At 39.7% G+C, this 25,437-nt stretch overlaps 1 protein-coding gene across 6 annotated transcripts; it reads right to left on the bottom strand.

The window, feature by feature from the left end:
* Nucleotides 1–24: 24 nt before the first annotated feature.
* Nucleotides 25–19,155, bottom strand: LOC146511992 (protein NLRC3-like). Of its 6 annotated transcripts, none has more exons than XM_085171666.1 (11): nt 19,076–19,155; nt 18,300–18,433; nt 10,350–10,579; nt 8,426–10,262; nt 7,054–7,227; nt 5,681–5,854; nt 4,235–4,408; nt 3,823–3,996; nt 3,112–3,285; nt 2,859–3,034; nt 25–2,723 (listed from the first exon to the last, which is right to left on the bottom strand). In XM_085171666.1, the coding sequence occupies exons 2-10, from the start codon at nt 18,416–18,418 to the stop codon at nt 2,872–2,874; spliced, it is 3,219 nt and encodes a 1,072-aa protein (XP_085027792.1). In that variant the 5' UTR covers nt 18,419–18,433; nt 19,076–19,155; the 3' UTR covers nt 25–2,723; nt 2,859–2,871. The 6 variants fall into 6 exon arrangements, 5 of the variants coding, with proteins under 5 accessions (XP_085027792.1, XP_085027793.1, XP_085027795.1 ...); XM_085171667.1 differs by having other exon boundaries at nt 8,426–10,259; XM_085171669.1 differs by lacking the exon at nt 7,054–7,227 and having other exon boundaries at nt 19,076–19,154.
* Nucleotides 19,156–25,437: the final 6,282 nt, after the last annotated feature.

Raw genomic sequence — 25,437 nt, 5'->3', positions numbered from 1 at the left:
AACATAAAATCAGAGAAGAAAAAGTTATTTTTTACTGTAACAACCACAAACATGTTTAATGAATCATATTTCATAACTTTAAATGCAAATATAACATGTCAATTTTAAAATCTTATGCACAAGTTTTGCAAACAACAACGTTATTTGCATGTTCTGCATTCATTAAGATGCCACACAAATTATTTGTGCCACTCCAAAGAAATAATTTCTGTCCACTATAAAGGAGAACATCTCAGCTTGATACCTGCAGGTCTGACAGCAGCAGGTGCATCACTCCTTTTTCTACCTGGAGACAGCAGTCGCCTCATTGTTCTGACACACAACACAAAACTATCCACAACACTACACACTAAGTACACAAGACACAACTACACACTCCAAACATGCTAAACGTCACAAATCTCTCATATCTCAAAACTCGCTCTCTCTCTTTTTCTGCTGTATTTGAAAAGTGCTATACAAATACAGGCCATTTACCATTTACCATTATCTCTCTCACTCTCTCTCTTTCCGACACTCCTAAACCTTCCCCTGTTTTTTTTTTGTTTGTTGCTTTTTTGTGGGTCATAAGCAGAGAGGCTTGCTAGCGCTGTCCTTAGACAGTATTCGTGACGAAACTATTGAGGAAAAACGCCGTGTATATATTGTTTATCATGACTCTGGTTTACGTGGCCTATCAACACAATTAAAAACTGGTATATATCACCTTTTGCTTTGTCTTTAAGTGGTCCTGTGATTGGCTTACCACAACTAGTTTATTTTTCCTCAGTCAAACAGCAGCACTCATGCGATTGTTTTGCCCCCTTAGCTCCAGGTGTTGTGCTAGACAGTGATTGTGATTACCGTCCGCGGGAGCGCGCGCAGCTCCTTAAAGCTGTACCGTCCAGATTACTTAGAGCTACTTCTGTGCAACTGATATAAGATGCGGTAAGCTGAACACAGCATCAACCATCTGTTTGTTGAAAAATAGTAACGGACCGCATTTTCTTGTTAGTAACTGTAACGGCGTTGTAATAATAGGAATAGTAATTAGTTAGATTACTTGTTACTGAAAAAAGTAATGCCGTTACTTGTAACGCCGTTATTCCCATGGTTTGTACACACATATATATTGAGGGAAGGGGAAACATCTATGAAAATGTGCCCGTAAACAATCAAGGCGATCACAAGTAAAACTCAAAGCAAGACAACAGATAATCAACTACTAAAGTAAAACAGGAAATAACTGAAAATATAACTATAAAGCACAATGATAAGAAACTGAACATGATACAAAAGGAACACTGGGAAAAGTAAACACAAATGTCAAATTCCATAAACACTAAACAGTAACTAGAACCTAAATATGACAAAAACTAAAGGCTCAAGATACTAGAATATAAATAAAAACTGCGACCTAATAATAAAAAAAATTTAAGACAGTGGTATCAAAAAGAAAAAGACATAACATTTTCAGAACTCACAAATAAAAATCATGTAACAGTATGCTAGCAGTACATCTGTAATAAGCCCTTTCACAATGGTTCAGCATAATGAATGTAGCAGTATACGTGGACGTCTTTCTTTGCATAGGCCACTTACAGAAATGTTGTGCTTGTTCTCTTAAAACATAAGATTTCCTCTTTAAATACTTGACTTTAAGTTATTATTTGACTTCAAAGATTTGATTTTAGACCAATCTCAGCATCCTTTTCTTTAATCCTGCAGCTTCATTTGAAGCTTTTCATATATTATAGTATTTATATCAACATCTAATTAGATCCGTAGCATTACATTTTAACCTCAACTGATTATGTAAAACAACCAACATTAATTTGCATTTCAGTAAATACTACAGCAAGAACCTGGCAAAAAGGTAAAAATTGATTACGAGGTTGTAAATTAGCCAGTAATGCAGTGCAATGTACACATCCATGTGTGCCTTTTAATTTATCCTTCATTCCTCCACTGTTCGATTAGCTTTTATGGTTGCGTTTAACCATTAGCAGCTACTCTGTGTTGGGTGTCTACAACTGTGATGTTACTGGATCCTGTTCAGGGACCTTGCTGTAATCTTCTCCCAGCTCTACTAGCCACAGTGCATTGTTGTTATGGGTTGCATCCTTCTCCCATTAGGTCTTTCAGTATTGTTCTGTCTCCAGCCTTGGTGGGGCTGTTCTCATATTGTTCATCTGACACTGAGAGTACACCTTGGATGGTTGAGTGGAGAACATCTTGTTTATTATAATGGCTTCTATCTCTCTGGTTTACCATTTCAAGTGAATGAGTCTTTGCTTGGCAGTTTCTAAGGCCTCAGGTATTGGCAGCTTGCTGTACCTAGCATTCCTTTTTACATCACATCTTTGTGCAGCTCTGATAGTTAGCTAACTGCCCTACGTGCTACATTGATCTTGGCCTCTAGTTTCGTTCTCCATTAAAAGTACTGCTTTTTATCTTGTAGCCAAGCATAGTAGTGATCACTGCCAACAAGGTGTAGGATGTAGTTGGTCACAGTAGGGATTTCCCATAATGTTGCATTCACATCTTCTTATAGACCTTACGACTGTATTTCACTGAATCAAATGAAAGCCTTTATAAATTTAAATAAAGACATCAAATGACTATCTAAAGGAAGGAAGACTAAATAAAATAATAATTCTAGGATGTTTGAATATTAACTCAGGGTGGTGATAGGCAGCTTAATGAAGGATGTCTCCTCCTCCATATTCCAGGTTCATGTAAACCTGTATGGATCAAAACAACAAATTACTTTTGGGTCAACTCAGAAATTATTCAAAATAAACATTTGACTAATGACTTTCTGTTGGTGGCTAGTTTTGAAATCTGTCCAAAATAGGCTAGGCTATTACTTTACTGACCTGACCAGAGTCTTTAATGAAGTGCCTTCAGAAACCCAAACATCAGCTTCAGTTCTTCATCAGTTTTCTTTAACTTGTTCAAACTCAGGTCTAGCACTCTTAGGGGACATTGGGTCGAGTTAAAAGCTAAGGACAGATAATCGCAGCCTTTATCTGTAATCTGACAGTCTTTTATCCTGTAGAAGGAAAGATTTTTATTTAACAGTGACTGCTGTTTTTTATAGTCTCCACATATGGAAATTAGATATTATACCTTAGAGTCTTAAGTCTAGAGTTTTGAATCCACAGTCCAATCGACAGAAGCTTTACTCCTAAATCTTGTAGTTTGTTGTGACTCAGGTCTAGCTCTCTCAGATAGATGGGATTCGACTTTAGAGCTGAAGCCAAAGAAGCACAGCCATTTTCCATAATCAGACAGTCCTTCAGCCTATGGAAATATTAAAAGAAAAATACAATAAAGCGGCCCCTTGCTATAATGCAGTTCACCTTTCATGCCCTCACTCTTTCGCGGATTTTTTGTGCAATTTTGCATACTTTTTTTTTTAAACAGCGCATTGTGTTCTGCGACGTGATTGGCTATAGATCACTGTCAATCAATCTCATTCCGCGTCTCCTGTACAGTACAGAATGCATTATGCTTGTCAAATTTACATAAATCTTTGATCACTAGCAGTGTGACTCTGAAGTACCGTACTGTATATTTGTAGGTTTTCTCTCCAACAAACACAACAATGTCGACGAAACATTTTGCACCATCAAAGGCACCTGTGTTTTATATATATATATATATATATATATATATATATATATATATATATATATATATATATATATATATATATGTGTGTGTGTGTGTGTGTGTTTGTGTGTGTGTGTGTGTGTGTGTGTGTGTGTGTGTGTGAGACTCTACAAATAATTATTCCTGGGATTCAGACTCTACAAAAAGAGAAATTAGATTTTTTACCTTAAAGTCTTCAGGCTACAATTTTGACTCTCCAGCCCAGCAGACAGAAGTTTTACTCCTGAGTCATGCAATTTGTTGTGGCTCAAGTCTAGCTCTGTCAGACAGGAAGAGACTGACTTCAAAACTGAGCCCAGAAATGTACAGCAGCTTCCTGGTAGTTCACAGTGAGTAAGTCTGAAATTACAGTACATTTATTTACAATTCAGTCACAGATTTTTGCTCGTGGTCAGTGGTCCTGACTTTTCTAATTGTCTGGTGAGTCTGAGGATAGTCAAGTCACTGCAGAACAATTTGAAGAATTATTATTAATTCTTTATATTTAGAATTATTGAATAAAGGTTACTAAAAAGGAAAATTAAACCTAGATTTATTTGGATGAGATTATAGATATGTGACATTGTCAAACACAGACCTCAAGGTTTCCAGTCTACATTTTGGACTTTCTAGTCCAGCTGAAAGCTGCTCCACTCCTGATTCCTGTAGCTCGTTTTGACTCAGGTCCAACTCTTTCAGATAGCACAAATTGTACTTCAGAGCTGAGCCTAAATGATCACAGCTGATCGCTGACAAACTGCAGGACCTTAGTCTGAGTTTATAAAAGGAAAAAAAAGGAAAAAAATATCAAAAACACAACAACAAATTTTTCTAAGTAAATATTTTTCAAAAAGGTTCTTTTGACATGAAATCTCACCAGATATCGATAACAACCCATCCAATCCACACATGAAAAGATACCAAAACTGAAAATCTTAGAAATATGGTATCTAACTAGATTCTTACTCTGGATGGCATTAACTGTGCTTCCAGTAATGCTATGAGGAACCTTGGATTCATTTTTGACCAGGACATGTCCTTCAATGCACATACTAAACAAATATTTAGGACTGTTTTCTTAAAAGGCCCCTTATCTTATCTTAATGACCTTATATTACCATATCAACCCATTAGAGCACTTCGCTCTCACACTTCAGGCTTACTTGTTGTTCCTAGAGTATGTAAAAGTAGAATGGGAGGCAGAGCCTTCAGTTTTCAGGCCCCTCTTCTGTGGAACCAGCTTCCAGTTTGGTTTCAAAAGTATCTCTACTTTTAAGATTAGGCTTCAAAATTTCCTTAGTTTTCCTTTTGCTAAAGTATATAGTTAGAGCTGGATCAGGTGACCCTGAATCCTCCATTAGTTATGCTGCAATAGGTGTAGGCTGCTGGAGGATTTCCATGCTGCACTGGGTGTTTCTTCTGGACTCACCCTTCTCTCTCCCAATATGTGTTAATAGACCTATCTGCATTAAGTGATTAGTTTTTATAAATTTCTGGCTCTCTTCCACAGCATGTCTGTAAAGTCTTTCTTCCCTTTCCCCAACCAGTTGCAGAAGATAATTCTTTTGCTGTTGAAAGGGAGTTTTTCGTTTATACTGTCACCAACGTGTTTGTTTAGGGGGTTATATGATTGTTGGGGTTTTTTTCCCCTCTGCGTGTATTATTGTAGGTTCTAGCTTACAATATAAAACTTGTTTTGATTTGGTGCTGTGTAAATAAAATTTTATTGAATTGAATTGCATGTGTTTATTATTATTTCTTTGTTTATTTATTTATGTTAAGGTTAAATCTTGCTTTTTTCCACCTTACTTCTTGTTTGATGCTTTTGGGCAATTTGAAAAAACTGTGAATAATATTTTACATTAAAGCCAACCAGCTATTGTTAACTATTACATTCATATGATAGAGTTTTCCAAAAATACACAAACCTTCAAATTCCAGGCTTTTGGTTTTGGGTATACAGTACCTCTTAGTTACCATTTTAGAAATCAAATAAAATTATTTCATGAATATCATTAAAAAATATCTAAATATTGTTTCAGACCTCAAAGTCTCTAGTCTCCAGTCAGGATTCTGTAATCCAGCAGAAAGTCCTGCCACTCCTACATCATGCACGTTGTTTCTGCTCAGGTCCAGTTCTCTCAGGTGGGAGGGGTTAGACTTCAGCGCTGAGACCAGAGAATCACAACTGATCTCTGTTAGTCCACAGTTAGCAAGTCTGTTGTTACAGAATAATACCAAGCAGAAAAGGTTAAAATTATTATCATGTAAAATTACTCAAATATGCTTCACTGATCAGCAATAGAAGTTGATCTATATATTGTAACAAATGTACAACAAATAAATTGAGGACTTTTTTTTGTATATTTGCCTGCACAATTTCAAGAAGAATACTACTCACAGCACAAAAAGTAATGTATTTTCAAACCAAAACTAGAAACTATTAAAAGTAATTTGAAGTGCATCCAGAAAATATTCACAGGGCTTCACTTTTTCCAGCAGTGCAGTCGGTTTTGGGGGCATTGCCAGGAAAGGATGGTAGACAGCTGGTAACCTTGGTTTAATCATGCGTGCCCTATTTAGGCAGTACGTCGGGACTCAAATGAGTGGAGAGTTGGAGGAGAGAACCAGCGGCAGCAATGACAGCAACAATGTGCTGGTGGTGGCAACATGACCTGGCAGCCACTCACACAGTGGTTGCTGCGGCTGTTGCCCTTGCCGGTGGGAGGGGGCCCAGGTAGCAGCTCTCAGCTTCCCTGTGACACCGAGGATATCCTTTGAGTAAGTCTACTGAGGAAGGATGGTCAAGGGAGGTCAAGAGCTAGTAACCATTGTTCAATCATGCCTTCCCTGTTTAAGCAGCAAGACTCAGGAGAAGAGTGTGGGAGGAGACGAGCAGCAGCAGCAATGACAGCAACAACAACGTGCCGGTTGTGGAAACATCATTTTTTCGACATTTCTGTGGTTTTTCTGCAGCAGTGGCTACAGGACCACTCTGTGAGCCAGAACCCAGACTTAAACCCAATTTCAGATCTGAAAATGGCCGTGTAGTGATGCTACCCATCTAACCTGATGTTGCTTGAGAGGTTCTACAATGAAGAATGTGAGAAACTACTCAAAAATAAGTGTGCCAAGCTTGTAACATTATACCCAAGAGGGCTTGAGGCTGTAATTGCTGCCAAAGGTGCTTCAACAAAGTATATAGAATTTTGAGGTGAAAAAATGAATTTAATCACTTTTGGAATGTAAGATGATAAAATGTGCAAGTGAAGCACTGTGAATACTTTCTGGATAGACTATGTTTTAAAATTAAAAGTCGTAAACACAGGTTTCCACACAGCCCTAAATCACCACTAAAAAGTTATTTACGACTAAAAGTTGTGATTTATGAGGTTCAAAAGGCAAAATTAAACTAACAACAGTGTTTTAAGTCGACAGTTTGGACTCTCCAGTCCAGTAGACAGCTGCTTCAGTCTCGAATCCTGCAGTTTACTTCCGGTCAGGTCAAGCTCCGTCAGGTGGGAGGGGTCAGACTTCAGGGCAGAGGCCACAACTTTGTAGTGAGTCTCTGACAGCCAACATTCAGAAAGTCTGAGATAATAAATAATAGTGGAAGTCAGGGATTTATCATAAATACTAAGGACAGAAAACAAAAATGGCAATCACTGTAAATGGAAAGTTAAAAAAAGTGCACTGTTGAGCACTCATAGCTGTTCAGTCATATTTATCTCATGAAAATATTTTATCTCAGTTTCCTGTCTTCATTTATGTTGGAAGTGATAGCAGAGCAGTACGTTTGATTTTTTTTTTCAGAAATCTCTCAGTCAGAACATGCTTTATCATGCTTAGGTAACTAGCGAAACTAGCGAGCTAACTTCCGCTAGCTTCCTACTAACTTCTAACTCCGTTAAATGTAATAAATTCTTTTTTCATGGATGCCTGGATGTTAAACTTCATAGTTACACCTGGTAAAGCAGCAGTGCTGATCGTTTTATTAAAGATGAAAGAATTTAGACAGTTTTTAACTCTCAGTGATGCTGCAGTGTTCGTTTGACTTTGGGACCTGAAGGGAAAGGAGTTAAGGACCCAGATTACTCCCAGATTTACGAGCACCTTAGTCCGACAAATACGGCAATAATGACGGCCCGCATGTGGGTTCTACAAAAAAAAAAGTGTTTTGGTTGGTATCTGACGGACAAACACCAAATCACTTCCACATCACTGAAGTTGCACCATTTTTACAAACCAATTCTGGTTCATCCGTTTCACTCAATCGACGATGTGCGTATGAAAACAAAGGCACTGCGCATGCGCGTTTTACCTATATTCTATCGCAATATTTCATTTTCTTATCGTTGCCTAACATTGTACCGGTATTACCGTTCACGGTAATACCGGTACAATGTTAGGCAACGATATGTGAAGCCTATGCAGCTGCATGTCACGGCTGAAGAGCAAACCAAAGGCAGGAGGAAATCCATTCTATACTCCACAGGTTCAGATTTCAATTATTCCAAAGAGCTTTAACAAAATTCCTTATTTACCATTAAGAAAAGAAGATTTTGTATGAAAATGACCAAAAAAAACTTTTCAACGTTTTTGTTGAAACTTCAAATTAAAGCTCAGAAACTGAAATTATCACACTATTTTAATTTTAAATGAATTTAGTGTGAAGAGAACAAACTATAAAGATGTGTCACCATTCACATACTTCTAGACCTTAGAGTATATATCAGACAGCTGATGGCATCTTTACAATTTTTAGGATGATATTAACATCTGGACTCACCGAGCCTTCCTGCAGTTTCTCACAGCCGGAATAAGCCTTAGTCTACCCTCCCACGATGTGTTGTATTCATCCAGGTCAAACTCATCCAGAACCTCCTCTGTCATTTGTAGCATGTAGGCCAGAGCTGAGCAGTGGATCTCAGAGAGTTTCTTCTCTGATCTGTTCTCTGACTTTAGGAAATCCAAGATTTCCTGATGTACTGAGAGGTCGTTCATCTCCATCAGACAGTGGAAGATGTTGATGATTCTGTCAGGAGAAATAAACTTAGCTTTCACCTCCTTCAAGTTGTTAATGATTCTCTCAATAACTTCTGGACTGTTCTCTGTCTGACCCAGCAGACCTCCTAAGAGTCTCTGGTTGGACTCCAGACATAGGCCATACAGGAAGCGGACAAACAGGTCCAGGTGGCCATTTTTACTCTGAAGAGATTTGTTTAGGCCCATGTGCAAAAAGTCAGCTACAGATGTGTAATACAAGTCTTCATCATAATCCTCATCATCATCTTCCTCCTCTTCATTCATTTCATCTTCCAGGAAGTCCTCCAGCACCTCCGTCTTCCTGTTAGTGAAACAGTGGAACATGTAGACTGCAGCCAGAAACTCCTGAATGCTCAGATGAACAAAGCAGTAGACTGGTTTCTGGAAGATCACACACTCTCTTTTGAAGATCTCTGTACAAACTCCTGAGTACACCGAGGCCTCTGTCACATCCAGACCACACTGCTCCAGGTCTTCTTGGTAGAACATGATGTTTCCTTTCTCCAGATGTTCAAACGCCAGCCTCCCCAGCTTCAGAAGAACTTCCCTGTCAGCCTCCGTCAGCTCCTGTGGACTCGTCTTATGTCCCTCATGGTACTTGTTCTTCTTCCTCTTTGTCTGAACCAGCAGGAAGTGTGAGTACATGTCAGTCAGGGTCTTGGGCAGCTCTCCTCTCTGCTCTGTAGTCAACATGTGCTCCAGAACTGTCGCAGTGATCCAGCAGAAGACTGGGATTCTACACATGATGTGGAGGCTCCTGGATGTCTTCATGTGGGAGATGATTCTGCTGGACAGCTCTTCATCACTGAATCTCCTCCTGAAGTACTCCTCCTTCTGGGCGTCAGTGAAGCCTCGTACTTCTGTTAGCCTGTCAACACATGCAGGAGGGATCTGATTGGCTGCTGCAGGTCGGGAAGTTATCCAGACGAGAGCCGAGGGAAGCAGATTCCCCTGGATGAGGTTTGTCAGCAGCTGGCTGACTGATGACTTCTGTGTGACATCAGACAGCAGCTTCCTGTGGGTGAAATCCAATGAAAGTCTGCTTTCATCCAGGCCATCAAAGATGAACAAAAGCTGAGAGACAGCCAGCTTCTCTGCTGTGACCTTCTGTAATGTTGGATGGAAAACATGGAGCAGCTCCAGAAGACTGTACTGCTCATCTCTGATCAGGTTCAGCTCCCTGAATGAAAGCAGAACCACCACACTGACATGTTGGTTCTCCAAGCCCTCTGCCCAGTCCAGAGTGAACTTCTGCACTGAGAAGGTTTTTCCAACACCAGCCACGCCATTGGTCAGAACCACTCTGATGGTTCTCTGTTGGTCAGGTAAGGCTTTAAAGATGTCCTGGCACCTGATTGGTGTGTCATGGAGGGCGTCCATCTTGGAAGCTGTCTCCAGCTGTCTCACCTCATGTTGGGTATGAACCGCTTCACTCTGTCCCTCTGTGATGTAGAGCTCAGTGTAGATCCTGTTGAGGAGGGTTCTACTTCCTGTTTCATCACTTCCTTCAGTCACACATTCGCATCTCTTACTCAGACTGATCTTATGTTCATCTAAAGCCTCCTGCAGACCAACATCTGCTGAGAGATGTGATAATATTTAAGACCAAAAAGGAAGAAAACTTTAATGTTTGAAAAATCTATTAGTAGATAGATGTTCAATCTTACTATGTATACAGCTCCTCTGTCCAGTTGACTGCAGTCCATTGCTCGATCTTTCTCCATTATGGGGACAGGAGTCATCTTCTAATGAAGCAAACTGGTCACAGTATGAGTCAGCTTGCTGTCTGCATAACCAGTGTCCACAGCTAGTAGAAACTGGATGTTTCAGGACATCCTGACACAAAGCACACATAGGCAGCTGCTGACCCCCACCAGCAGGACTCCTGTTATTGTCTCTGTGAAAATTCAGGAAAAATAAAAACTATGTCCAGATGAACAGAATCAAATTTTAGCAATTTACTTACCTGGATGATTGAACATGCATCAGTATGTTTTATATAGTATTGCCAAATGTAATAATGCACTTTTATTTAATCTAAGATAGCACACATAAGCTCTGACGTATTTAAGTGATTCTCACAATAGTTACTATTCTTCAATCAGTCCAGGGCTGACTGGAAGCTCTTGGTGGCACTGTCACTTGGGGTTTGCTCTCTCTGCGGTAGAGTGTCACTTCCTGTTCCACCCACTGGGGGTCAAACTCTTGTAATTGCCGATTCTGTTCTCAGACATGTGAAGCTAGAGACACCAGCAACAATAGACAATTGTTTTCCAGGGACCAGAGCAGGCAAAATTGAGGAAAATTTAAAACTGCTGGCTAAGGGTAAACGTAAATTCAGTAAAATTATGATTCACGGTGGCAGTAATGACACCTGGATGTGGGCTCCATAGATAATTGGCAAACCTGGATGAAACTTGCTCTTGTTAGGAGAGACGGCATCCATCCCACTTTGGATGGAGCAGCTCTCATTTCTAGAAATATGGAAAAATTTATTAAACCCACCATTTGATTGAACATAAAAAAAAAATCACAAAGAAAGAACAATACAGTATCCACATCTGAACCAAAGAGTAAAACAGTGAAATGTGGATTATTAAATATTAGGTCTCTCTCCTCCAAGTCTCTGTTAGTACATGACTTAATAATTGCTCAACAAATCGATTTACTCTGCCTTACAGAAACCTGGTTGCAGCAGGATGATTATGTTAGTTTAAATGAATCAACTCCCCCGAGTCATTCTAACTACCAGAAATCTCTAAGCACAGGCCCAGGGGGCGGTGTGGCAGCAATTTTTCACACCAGCCTATTAATCAACCAAAGACCCAGACAGACTTTTAATTCATTTGAAAGCCTGATACTTAGCCTCGTCCACCCCATCTGTGAAACTCAGAAACCAGTCTTACTTGTTATCATCTATCGTCCACCTGGGCCTTACACAGAGATTGTGTCTGATTTCTCAGACTTTTTATCTGATTTAGTGCTCAGCTCAGATAAAACAATTATTATGGGTGATTTTAACATTCATGTCGATCCTAAAAATGACAGCCTCAACATGGCATTTAATCTGTTATTAGATTCAATTGGCTTCTCTCAAAATGTAAAAGAACCCACCCACCACTTTAATCACACTCTAGATCTTGTTTTAACATATGGCATAGAAACTGAGCATTTAACAGTGTTTCCTGAAAACCCTCTCCTGTCTGATCATTTTCTGATAACATTTACATTTACAATAATTGATTACACAGCAGTGGGGAGTAGACTTCATCACAGTAGATGTATTTCTGAAAGCGCTGTAACTAAGTTTAAGAATATAATCCACCCACTGTTATCATCTTCAATGCCCTGTACCAACACAGAGCAGAGCAGCTACCTGAACGCTAACAGAGGTCCATCATCTTGTTAATAATTTTACCTGCTCACTGTGTACGACTCATCCCATGTGTGCCTATGTTCAGTTCAGCCAGCCTTTCAGTCGCTTCGGTCAGTCAGCCACCTCACGTTCTGTTCATTCTTCTGTCTTCTACAATAAATTATCGGTCCTCACCTACCAGCGAGTCCTGCGTTTGGGTTCTCTCTTCCTCGCCTTCACACACAACAACCTGACAGTACATAGGGACAATTATTTGAACCAGAATGTTCAATTTTGAATTTATTATTTCTTCAGATCTCTTGCCACCTTTTTCCAAGCAAGTTCTTGTGTAAATTCGCTCTGTGTTCTAACGTCCTAATGACACCCAGTTTATGCACCAGTGGATGATGAGAGTCAAACATTAATTCCGGTTGGGCGTTGAAGCAGATGGCCGCTTGAAATTTTCGGCTCCTTGCCGGTTGGAAATAAACCCCTTGGAAGAATATTAAGACACAAAGAACAGTATCTAAACTTGACATGGATGGGGATAAACAAAAAAAGACTAAAGGTAAACCAAGCTCGGGACGGGAAAGGGTAGAGTTAGTCAAGGAAACTCGCAGCGGTGAGGAGAATAATGGCGATGCTAAAGTGGAGGCGGCTAGCCCATTCATGCTAGCTATCTATGATGAGATTCGGGCTCTGAGGTCGGACCTTAAAAGTGAAATGAGTGCGTTTCGACTTTCTTTTCGTAATGACATGAAAAAGGAACTGAACGAGTTCAGAGGAGAAATCAACAAGAAACTTCAAGAAACTACAAGGGAACTAGTGGCTACCACGGCAAGGGTAGAGGAGGCAGAACAGCGGATAACCGTGATTGAAGAATGGGACAGGAGGCACTCGCCCACTCATTGGAGAGCCAGGAAACCCTGCAAGCAAAGCTAACCGAGTTGGAAGCCCGCTCATGCTGGAATAATCTCCACATACACGGAGTACCGGACGGATCAGAGGGCCCCGATCTGATAAAGTTTGTAACGAAGCTGATAAAAGCTCAAATCGGCCCGCCAGTTGCGGAAATAAACCTCGGAATCCAGCGCTGCCACCGGGCATTTGCCCCAAAGCCCGTGAACTCGCTCCGCCTAGATCACTGGTGCTGTGCTTCCTGGAATATAGAGTAAAAGACCTGGTGCTGCTTTCAGCGTGGAGAAAGAAGGATGTCCGCTATGAAAGGAAAAGGATTTACTTTGACCAAGATTATCCACAAGACATCCTTAAGAAAAGAAAGGCGTACTTGGGGATCCTGAGAGAGCTTAAAGCCAAAGGAATCCACTTCCAAACGCCACATCCAGCTAAGCTGAGGGTGTTCTTCGACAACGGCACCAAACTCTACGGGAATGCAACAGACGCGGCCAACGATCTGAAGAAGAGAGGATTCTGCCTGGATGATATCAAGGAACCAGGCTCCACGGCACAGAAACAGCAGAGACTAGCAATGTGGGAGAGGGCCGGCGCAGATCGCCGCAGACAGGCAGAGGACCAGCGGCGGATAAGAGAGAAGCTACGGAGCTTCCATCGGGCCCCACTGGGAGCATCCGACTCTTGTGAGTGAAATCAAGAGGGTCATTACGTCTCCACTGGAGCTTTAAAGTGAGGCATCCTGCTCTCATGCAGAGAGGACTTCATATTACTCCTTAGTAAATCTACCAAGAATTTGAAAACTGTTTTGCTCAGCACTGTTTAAGCTGAATTCTATATTTAAGAATTAATTATTTTATTGTTACTATTTCAACCAGTTCATCAAGGGTTAATTGCTTTAATCATACATTAAGAACAGGAGTAGCCCCACAATCTTGGAAAGAAGCAGCTATCTCAATTATCCCAAAAGAAGACAAAGATAAAAAAGAATGCAGATCATATAGGCCAATATCCATCCTTAATGTGGACTATAAATTATTTGCTTCAATATTATCTAAGAGACTGGAATCAATTATTCCGGAGCTGATAGACTTAGATCAGACAGGCTTTGTTTCAAATAGACAGACTCGAGATAACTTAAGGAGAATATTACAAGTGATGAACCACATAACATAGGAAATATTAGTGCAATGTTGATTAGCTTAGATGCCAAAAAGGCTTTTGACTTGGTGGGTTGGGAATATCTATTTAGGGTACTAGCAATAGCCGGATTCAAAGATGGCTTCATTAAATGCCTGTGTTGGAGAGGCTGTGGCTCGCCCATGGCAAACCATTTCCATGTCTTCTGGGCCTGCCCAAGAACCCAGCCATATTGGGGGGAGGTGGCCATTGAGATAAACAAAATAATCGGGATAAAAATGGACTATTCATTTGTCACCTTGTATCTTGGCAAGATACCTAAGACAGCAGAAAGGCCATAACTCGAAGATGGCTAAAGGCCAATCCTCCAACTCTGGCCCAGTGGCATGGGATAGTGGAAGAAATTTTTGGAATGGAGTGGCTTACGTTTGTCCTTAGACTGGAGCTGGAGAAATTCAAGAAGCTCTGGGAAAAATGGATTGTGTATACCCTTTGTACGGAATAATTATAAATGACCATGATGTATGTAGATATTAATGTTGTGACTGTATATAGCATCCATGCTGACCTTATGTTTTGTATACTCATACTGTAAATAAATAAATAAAAAGTAAAAAAAAAAAAAAAAAAAAAAAAAGAAAACTTAAATACTGATCCGTATGTGTAGGTTTACGGTACATATCAGCTTTTAGATGTCCCCCATTACTGATGGAAATCTCAGTCTAAGAAGGCTAACCTGACACTTTTCATATCCTCCCTGGTTAATTTGATGTGTTGGTCCACCGGAGTTAATCAGGGGTCAACCCTGAAATGTGGTACGTCCTGAGATTTGATTTTCACCCAGGTGTCATCCACAAATCTGAACCAATGGCTTGGTGGTGTTCCAGGGTGGGATAGCAAAGCCCTCTTTTCCATTTCTTCCATGTACAAGTTGGCCACAACGTTATGCCCTTGTATATGGAATATGTGGAATGAAGACACAGTTCCAAAAGCAAACACACTTGGTCGATGCTGAGAGTGGTCGTGTTGCTGAGGTTGGGGTCATCAGTAATCTCTTACTAACTACTTCCAACGCTTCCGTGACTGAGATGGAAGTGAAGAGAGATGTAACGTCGTACGAGACCATGGTTTCATCTGCCTCCACACTCAAAAAACAGATTCAGGTCCTTCTTTCAAAGAAGACATACAAATTTTGTTAGTTGTTCACAAATGTAATTAAAAAATACCAAATTAATTTAATTTTCTTTGTGTAAACTTAAAATTACTCTAAACCAGCAGAGGCTGATTCTGAACACAAAATGAATGAGTTTGTTGGGGCACTGGGAGTAGGGGTAGTACATTTTTGCACATGCGCATTTGTATACTCAAAGAAAAAAATTCAAGCCGCTCTTTAAGCTGAAACTTTTTTTTTTAAAATCTCATTCAACATAAATGTAGCAGTCCAGGATTACAGCAATTATTGTTCGTGTGGTGAACCTAAATTATTTTCTCTCAAAACGGTCTTTGTTACAAGAACACAACGTTATTGAGTTACACAACGGTCTGCCCTCTTCGAAAATTTTGCGCTCTTTCAGGATCACCTAAAGGAATGCTGCTGCCCTTGGCCTCTCTGTACTTTTTCGATAAAACTAAACCTTCAAGTAAGGTAACATATTAATTTTTCATATAACCAATTATGTATTTCTCTATGAGCTGAATGTAGAGTATTGCTATTTATCAAAGAAGCTTGTAACAGTTGTTTTTTGCTAACATTCTCTTCTCTGCTGGAATATTATTTTTTTGACAAAATAGACTGGTCTTTTCAAAAGGGCCTTGTTTTAGAGGAGAAATTATGTAGCCACCAACTTTTAAGAATTCGGAGCTTGTCCTAGCTTAGTAGCAGCTAGCCAGCGGCCATGTGCTCAATGAAAGATGATGTCCTAAGGCTAACTTCATTCTTACTGTTTTCTTTTTATAATCTAATAATGTGGCATTCTGTGTTTATTATTATATAATGCCATATTCTAGTATAAATTATTGTTTTGAGGTGTCTTTAACAGCAATGCATAGTTTACTGAGGGTGCTACCAAAAGTGAACCATTTGGCCGTAAGAGTAACTGCAGTCAGCACAATGCACACTCTCGTGACGTTCAAACCTATTTATTATTAGAAATGATTTATTTATTTATTATTTGCTACCGCCTAGATTATCAGAAAATGCTGTGTCAGGGGGAAGCATTGGAAGGAGAGGCCGATGATAGTCGCCGGGTTAGTAGGGGAGGGCACTGGAGAACCAGTGAAGTTTGGCGGTGAGTTTTGCATAATATGCCCCCTTCCAAGTGACAGAGCCCAAAAACAACCTATTTCTTAACCAAGATATTTTTTCTGTTTTTCAGACCTCTTCCACTGAGGATGAACAGTTGAGATCCACTGCAGCAACTGTCATTGGTATTTACACCATCACAAGAGAAGGCATTCAGGAGCCAAAGGATGTGGGAGTTGACATTAAAGGTACTACAGTTATGAACAGCCTCGGTAGTGTCATCATGGCATTCATCGTCTTCTTTGGACTGATTTATGCACTTGAGTTAAGCTATCCAAATGACCACAAGTACACTTTGGAGTTTTGTCAGAAGATTTGAATGAATCTGGATGGCCAAAGGTTCAGTGCAAAGATGCAGCAAATGAAAATCTTCATTTTCATTTGCTGCAGGAATCTTGTTTTCTTAGGCAAACAAGACCCCAGCACAAAAGTTGATTTTGCCCTTTTTATCTCTTTTTTTCATGATGATGAACATCCTATTGTCAGTGATGTAACCTTTAATCTATACTAATATAGATGGATAAAAGGACTGTGGGAATTTAGCTCAAAAAAAGTTTCATGGTTGTAACCAGCATTTCCTTTTTTAATTGTGTTTGGGATTTTCAAAGACACAAAACAAATGTTGACAACTTTGGTGTCTTCCAGTGTTTTAAAGTTGGTGTTCCCGTTTTTATAAGCTTGTAAACGTTTGAATGTCAGTGGTTTTAGAGAAGTAAAGCTGAGAGTTTTTTCTTATTAAAATACCTCCCCTTTGGTAACACAAAAATGTTCTTAATGAAAATCTTTTATATATACATTATATTTGTATTCAAGTATTGCTGGGTTGTTTAAAATGTTCAGTGACTGGCATACTATGGTGGGAATTGTAATGTTTAGTAAGTTATCATTGCAATTTTGCTGAAAAGCTACCTGCAAGTGTCACTGTAAATATATACAACAATTCTTAAGTGAAATCTGATTTTACAAATTGCAGTTTGAAAAAGCAAGAACATACATTTTCTTTTATACTGAGGAGACAGATTTGTTTTCAGTCTTGCCTACATACAAAGGTGTGTCCTATTCAGGTTTCAAATGTAAGACAGCACTTTTTTGTTAGCACTTTGATTTTGTTAAGGTTAATTTGACCACGTGTCATGTATGTTTATTCACAAAATATTCTGTTTCTGCTGTTAATTCAAGTGAATAAAATTGAGTTGAAAAAACAAATTAATTTTGTTATTATTTCAATAATTAAATGTGTTTTATGGTAATTAAAATTATGAGTTAGTTGAACTTAAAAAAAACATTTTAATGCAAAGACCATCTAGCTCAAATGAATGACATTGTATTGAGTTGAACCAACCAAAACCTTTTATGTGATGTAATTTTCTTCCGTTTAAACGTATTTAAAAAATTGTGTTCAACTGAGTTGACAAAGCAAAGCTAGTTTTCAGCTACGAGCCAGACACAAACCCAACATATTAGCCAGAGGTGCCTTTACTACGGTTTGGAGCTGCGGACCTGTTTTATATACGCACGGAATAGTTTTCTATACTTTCCATAAAGTGCAGCCTTACCTAATGTCCACCATACTGTTACTCATTTATATTAAGATTTAAACATCTAGCTGGTATTGGTATGGCAAGTAACCTTCAGTAATAATAATAAATCACACAGCAATAGGGCATTCATGTAGTTGTAAAAAGCATGATAATATATGAAATAATCCAAAGTATTCAGAATACGTTACAAAATACATTTTGGGGCATGTAATCTGTAATCTGTAGTGGAATACATTTTTAAAGTAACCTTCCAAACACTGAGTACGCAGAGAGAGAGAGAGAGAGAGAGAGAGAGAGAGAGAGAGAGAGAGAGAGAGAGAGTGTGTGTGTGTGTGTGTGTGTGTGTGTGTGTGTCAAAAACACTTACTTTGGTTCAGCACTGAAGTATGGAGGTTCTTCTTTGGAACAATCGCTCTTCACTGCAACATAGCTGCATCCTGGAAACTCTGCTGGTCCCTCCTCTTTCTTCACATCATTTATGTTCATCTTCCCTTAGTCAGCCTGAGAGGGAAACCGACTGTGAGTGACAAACAGAAAGTCTCTGATGCTAACAGGTGGGGCTCTGTGATTGGTCCACTTGAAGTGACTGAACCAATGAATAAAGAGCAGGGTTTGTTTATCTTCACCCAACAGCTGCCTGTCTCCTGTCCAATCACTGATGCAGGATTCCTCAGCCCACTGAGATCTTTGTGAATACAGAAACTGTCATCTGTTTCACTAAACAACAGTTTTAGCCCCTCCCCTTTTTAGAAATCTTTCTTCTAATTTGCTGACCTCACAGAGGGGTTAAACACAAAGGGCATTGACGATATACGTCTGTCACCTCTGCGTGACACTAAACATATGAAAGACTGTGAGTCTGTAAAGCAGTCTGATCTTTGAGCTCACAGGCATTCCTGGGTTTTCTTACTGATTACGTATAACACTGAGCTCCTCATTAGAAGCTCAGGACATGTTTGATACGAACAGAAAACAGGAGAAGAACAGATCCACAGAGACTCACACAGTCAAGTTTGATGTTGGTGCCAGGAGCTGACGACATCACTGATAAAAATCTGCTGTTAAACATGAGCGAAGGAGGGGTGTGATATCGACGGTGTGTGTGTGTGTGTGAAATAAAAAGAAAGCTGAGAAAACACTAACCTGCGTCCTCTAAGCTCATGTGGCAGCTCCCTTTATTTCCAGGAAGTGATTCAAATATGTGTTCGAACAGTTAGAGCATGGGGGAGGGGCCATCAACAGCAGGAGGAGGCGGAGGTAACCAGGCAGTGTTTGTATTAGTGGCACAGACACACTCGAGCATTCCTTCAAAGGCTGACGGTTATCAATAAAAACTCCTTTTCTCTTCAGGGCGCGGATGTGTTGTTTCAGCCATCAAAAGCTGTTTTTAATATTTTGGCACCAGTACATTTTTCTGAAATCTTACTTTTAGGAGTAAAAGGAAGAAGGTGTGATTGATTGCATGTTTGTGAAAAAGAGAACAGTAGACTGGTACACTGCATATTGTTTTACTGGCATAGAAAATCATGTCATATCATAACGTTTGGATCCGATGGAAAAGAGATCAGACCCTCAAACAGGACAGACTTATTTTACTTACTTTTATTCACCCACTTGTATAACCAAACACCAACAAAGTACAAAACATGGGAATAAACACATTAAACCTCATCTTCATTACATTAAACCTCACCAATCAGACAACCGCACTGCTCTTGCGGCGACCAGCAGGTTGTCTCTCTCTGTCTGTGTCAGTGTTTTAACTAATTTTATTTCATTATTTTATTCCTTTATATATATATATATATATTTTTTTTTTTTGCCTGAGGAAATCCTATAGCATCGGCTTGTGCTTTGTGGAACTTCTTTTAACGAAGATGGGTTTTTTATTTCGCATGGTTTTATTGGCAATCCTGACGGTTGTTTGGAGTCATTGTTACTCTCAAACAATTACATACTCACGGGAGTTTCTTCTGGATCTTCGGTGGAAAGGCCCGTCTCTGGACTCTTCTCACCCTCCAATGTTTCCCAGCTATGGATTATCCAGTAACCACAGGGGCACTTTTGTTTTTAACAGAGTCAAAGCAAGGAAGCGGGGTAAGAAGGGAGGCCTACGTCAGCGATTGAGGAAGCAAATACGATACAATTGTATTCCTTTACCATCAATAATCCTGGCTAATGTGCAGTCTCTGAGGAGTAAATTGGATGAACTGCATTTGAATGTCGCACACTTACGTGACTACAGGGATAAATGTCTAATGGCATTCACAGAGACTTGGCTCAAGGACTCTGACCCTGATTGTTCTTGGGAACTAAATGGCTTCAGGTTTCCCATACGTTTGGATCGAGACCCCGGAGCAACCCAGAAATCTCAAGGAGGGGGGGTGTGTTTGTATATAAATCAGAAATGGTGTAAAAACATGACCGTTTGTAGACAAGTGTGCCTGCCTGACATTGAGCTCCTCTCTGTGTCTTTGAGGCCATTTTATCTGCCGAGGGAATTCCCACAGATCAACGTCACCATTGTTTACATCCACCCTAAAGCGAATCCTAAGAATGTGACTGACACCATCTCCAACATCATCCACTCACTACAATCTCTCTCTCTTGAGGCTCCTAATATTGTTCTTGGGGACTTTAATCACTGCGACTTAAAGAAAACACTGAGCAGTTTTTATCAGTATGTGAACTGTCCCACACGCTTCAATAAGACTCTGGATCTATGTTACGGTTCCATAAAAGGTGCGTATACATCTGTGGCTGGCCCCGCCCTCGGATCCTCGGATCACAACACGGTGCATCTTCTGCCAGTTTACAAGACTGCACTGAGAAGAGAGAAAGTGAGGAAACACCACATAAAGGTTTGGAGTGACGGCGCCTCTTTAGCCCTGCAGGGCTGCTTTGACTGTACAGATTGGTCGGAGTTTATAGAATCATGTAGAGACATTAATGAACTCACTGACGTAGTGCAGCTACATCTGCAGCTACATCTCCTTTTGCAGAGACATGATTATTCCTTCAAAGGTTTTGCATTTTTTTTCCTAATAACAAACCATGGTCTTCAAAAGCTCTTATGAGGCTGATTCATGAAAGGGAAAAAGCTTTTATTGAAGGGAATATCTTGAAAGTTAGAGAAATTAGGAAGGAGATCAGATCAGAAATTAAAAAAGCCAAAATAAAATACAAGGATAAGGTAGAGGCGGAGATGGGTAGCAATAACTTAAGGTTTGCCTGGGCAGGCATGAAACACATGACTGGTCACTGTTACAGTGACTGTAATAAGATAAGTCTCCCTGGTTTTAGTTCAGACTCTCAGTTAGCCAATGAGCTGAATAGATTTTATTTGAGATTTAATGATAATTATAATTCAAGGAATACACTTGATTTCTTAATAGAGAGCACCAGAGGCCCCCCAGCTTTGTTCTTTGATGAAAGAAGGGTGGGAAATCTCTTTAAAATGAGTAAGAGTAACAAAAGTTCAGGTCCTGATAATATTTGTAGCCAGGTGCTTAGAACATGTGCTGAGCAATTATGCAATATTTTTTATTACATCTTTCTTTTATCTCTTCAGCAACAGAAGGTTCCAGAGGAAAAAATCAATTATTTCTCCAGTTGCTAAGACCACAAAACCTACATCATTAAATGATTTTAGGCCTGTTGCTTTAACATCCTTAGTGATGAAGTCCTTTGAAAAACTTGTCAGGAAGGCGATCCTGCAGCAAGTAGAGAAGCTTATAGACCCACTACAATTTGCATACAGGCCTCGTAGAGGTGTTGATGATGCAGTGGTCACTCTGTTGAACTTCCTTTATTGGCATCTTGATGGCGCCAAAGCTCATGCTCGGCTCTTATTTATTGATTTCTCTTCAGCTTTTAATACTATCCAGCCACATCTTTTAGTTGATAAACTTCTTAACCAGTTTAAACTTGATCTTAATCTTGTGGGTTGGATTTTAGACTTTTCAACTGACAGATCTCAGTGTGTGAGAGTAAACGGTTGTTTTTCCAAACAGCTGAACTCTTCTACTGGCTCACCACAAGGTTGTTGTCTCTCTCCTCTACTGTATATTTTGTACACTAATGACTGTCGCAGTACACAGGCCAACAGGCATTTCATTAAATATGCAGATGACGCAGTCATTGTAAGCCTCCTTCATGGTGAACAGGATTCCCCTTGGCCTGTTGTGGATGAGTTTGTTTCGTGGTGTGATCAGTCCTTCTTAATGATTAACAACTTGAAAACCAAGGACATGGCTATTGACTTCAGGAAGACATCCCCCCATCCTGCACTAACAGTGGTAAATGTGCAGCCATTGAACTGGTGGACAGTTATAAGTATTTGGGAGTTGCTTTTGATAAGACTCTGTCCTTTGAGTCACATCTTGCTGCTACAGTGAAAAAGGTTCAACAAAGACTGTACTTTTTAAGGAGGTTGAGAGGTTTCAATGTTTCATCTGAAATGATGACTCTTTTTTATAAAAGTTTTATTGAATCTGTTTTAACTTTCTGTATCATTGCTTGGTCCGGTAATATGTCCCTGAATAATAAGACCAGACTTAAAAACCTGGTTAAAGTGGCTGGTAAGATTTCAGGGAGGTCTCAGGTCCAGCTTGTGGACTTTTATAACAGGCAGGTGCTTAGGAAGGCAACCCCTGTCCTGTTGTGTTCAGATCATCCTCTCTTTAATGATTTTCAACTGCTTCCATCAGGTCGTCGTTATAAAGTGCCTGCAGTGAAGACAAAGAGACATAGATTGTCTTTTGTACCTACTGCTATTATCATAGTTAATAACACTAAACCATGAGTGTTGTTGCCATTGCACATTGCACTTTTTTGATGAAAAATCTAGGTTGTTTTCTCAGGCTTATATTATATTATATTATTTTGGAGTGTGTATGTGATGTGTTGGTTGTTTGTTTGTTTGTTTGTTTGTTTGTACGGACATACTGCAAATCAATTTCCCGTTAGGGACAATAAAGTAACCAATACCAATACCAATACTTTATATAAATTAGTATAAACAATTTGTGATCATTTGCATAATGAATGCATATTTGTTTCATGAGTACCATCACCACGGAAGAAGAAGAATGGAAAGGCATTAAACAAGAAAAAAACTAATAGAAAGTACACAAAAAAGATGTACACGCCCTGTACTACCATTGTTTTTGTCAATGGTGACCATTCATCCATAAATCTGTTTAGCAGTAATTTTTCCCATAATTCCCGATCTGCCCTCAACCTCTCCAACAAACAGCACCGAGCAGGGCAGAGATGATAGAGACACATAACAAAATGTACCTCAAAGTTTATAAAACATATACACTTCACGCAACAAACACAGCAGTACTGTTCATCCAAAATACTTTACCTGTTCATCTGTTTAGAGGCAGTCACCCTCTACAAAGTAGGCAATAGAAAGAACATATATGTCTTTGTATTTTCCATCTTTTTCTACAGACCTTAAAAAGTTTGTACAGAGTGTCTGTACCTTTGCCAACTCTGCTCTGATGAAATTTCAGATTAATTTTTCAGATGTGACAGTGGGATTGTGAAAAAACCTTGGATATCAATGAAGCTCCGCCTCCTACAGTTTCCTGTACTTCAGGTTAGTCGAACAGAGCTCCTGTTGCTTGTTGAGGAGTCATCAAGATCAGGTATGTAAAGAAGAGTTTTTTTCATTGTCATCAGAGAGTTTTATGCTAACAGTCACAGTTAACATTTGAAAAGACAAATGTTCATTTACATTGAACTTGTTTTCATAATCTAGCTGAATAGACGTTCATTTTCATGGTTCAACTGTAGAAAATGTCCTTTAGTGTTGGTGAAAGATGTTTGGGATGAAGATTAGAGGACATAACATTAAACTGAAGCTATAAAATGTGAAAAAGTATATACCGTGTGTGTAAGAACACTTATCGAGACATTATACTTTGTAAGTATTTCAAAATCTGCCATGAAACTGTTGGAAAAACCACAAAAGTGTATTAAAAAAAAGTATTTATATTAAAGTCTTTTTTTTTTCCTTGCCTGTTCCGTTTGACTCTTTTGCCATCAGAATTATTGTCTAAAGGCGAAGAAAGCTGCCCAACGGATTTACTTTACCAAATGGACCATCCCAGCCTTGCCGTAATGGTCTATTTGATTCATAGTGTTCATATTGTTTATTTTATTTTATTTTCACTTGTTAAATACAGACTTGACTGGGGAAAAGAAAGGGGAGAAAGAAAGGGAAAGAAAAACAGCGGGGAAGAGGGACGGGGATAAAGGGCAAAAAACAAAAAACAACAAAATAAGCAGACAAAAAATACATCTATCAATCACCTGGATCACCTGTTGAGAAAGAAAAAAGAGAAAGCAAGCAGAAGAAAAAAAGAAGAGCAACATAATAAACAACATCACAATGATCTCTGGGAATATAACAGTAAATATTAAATATCAAACATTATTGTGCAGCACGTAAGATCAACAGCACACAGTGTGCTTTAAGGTAGGAGCCAAAAAGGGTGTAGTTTGTGTGTGTGAGCACCCGTGTGTTCACCTGTGAGCATGGACGCGCTTGTTTTTAAAAGGTTCCTTCATGTAATGATCTGCTAGAGGGTGGGGGGGAGCCACAGCCCCGTCCTCCAGGGCATGAAGCAGGTATGGAGGAGATCAAGACTCCAGACATCCAGAGGCCCCCAGAACACAAGAGACCACGGAAGACCAACAGAGGGGTAGCTGCACCACTATCCCAGAAAGAGCTGAGGAGAGCCCCAGATGAGGGGTCACTTGGAGGGCCTGAGATGTCCCTAGAGGGGTGGCGTCTGATACCCAACCTGATATATAGACACAGACATACAGGCACACACAGATACAAACATCCATTCCCACCCTCATGCTCTCATATGCAATTACTCAACACTCACCCAACGCGGAGACAGACATAAATGGTAAATGGTAAATGGCCTGTATTTATATAACGCTTTACTAGTCTCTAAGGACCCCAAAGCGCTTTACACATCCAGTCATCCACCCATTCACACGCACATTCACACACTGGTGATGGCAAGCTACATTGTAGCCACAGCCACCCTGTGTTAGGATGCCTGGGTCGTTGACCCAGGGTTTTTGAGTTTATTATATTATTTATAATTTCTAGTCTTTGGGTTTTCGTTGGAGTCATGTCTTATGGTTTGTCTCTGTGTAATCCTTAGTTGCTGTCTCCCCTGTCCGCTATATCCCCGTGTCCAGTCAGTGTCTGTGTCTATCCTGGTCCCACATCTCTGTTCCCTCTGTTGTAGTGCCTGCATGTGAGTCTGTGTCTTTTGTTCAGTCTGTGTTATGTGTTTCCTGTTTTACTTTGAAGGTCTCTGTCTTATCTCAGTTTGTTCAGTTTACGCTTCCTTGTCTCGTCAGTTCTGATTTGCCCCAGCTGTGTTTCCCTCCTGTTGTCCATTCCCTGATTGCTCCTCTATGTATTTAAGCCCTGTGTTTCAGTTTGTCATTGTCGCGATCTACCGTTT

Source organism: Neolamprologus multifasciatus, chromosome 9 (genome assembly GCF_963576455.1).
Source record: "Neolamprologus multifasciatus chromosome 9, fNeoMul1.2, whole genome shotgun sequence".
Lineage (NCBI taxonomy): Eukaryota > Metazoa > Chordata > Actinopteri > Cichliformes > Cichlidae > Neolamprologus > Neolamprologus multifasciatus.
Note: the sequence above shows the minus strand (reverse complement) of the source record. Positions and strands in the feature narration are given on the sequence as shown.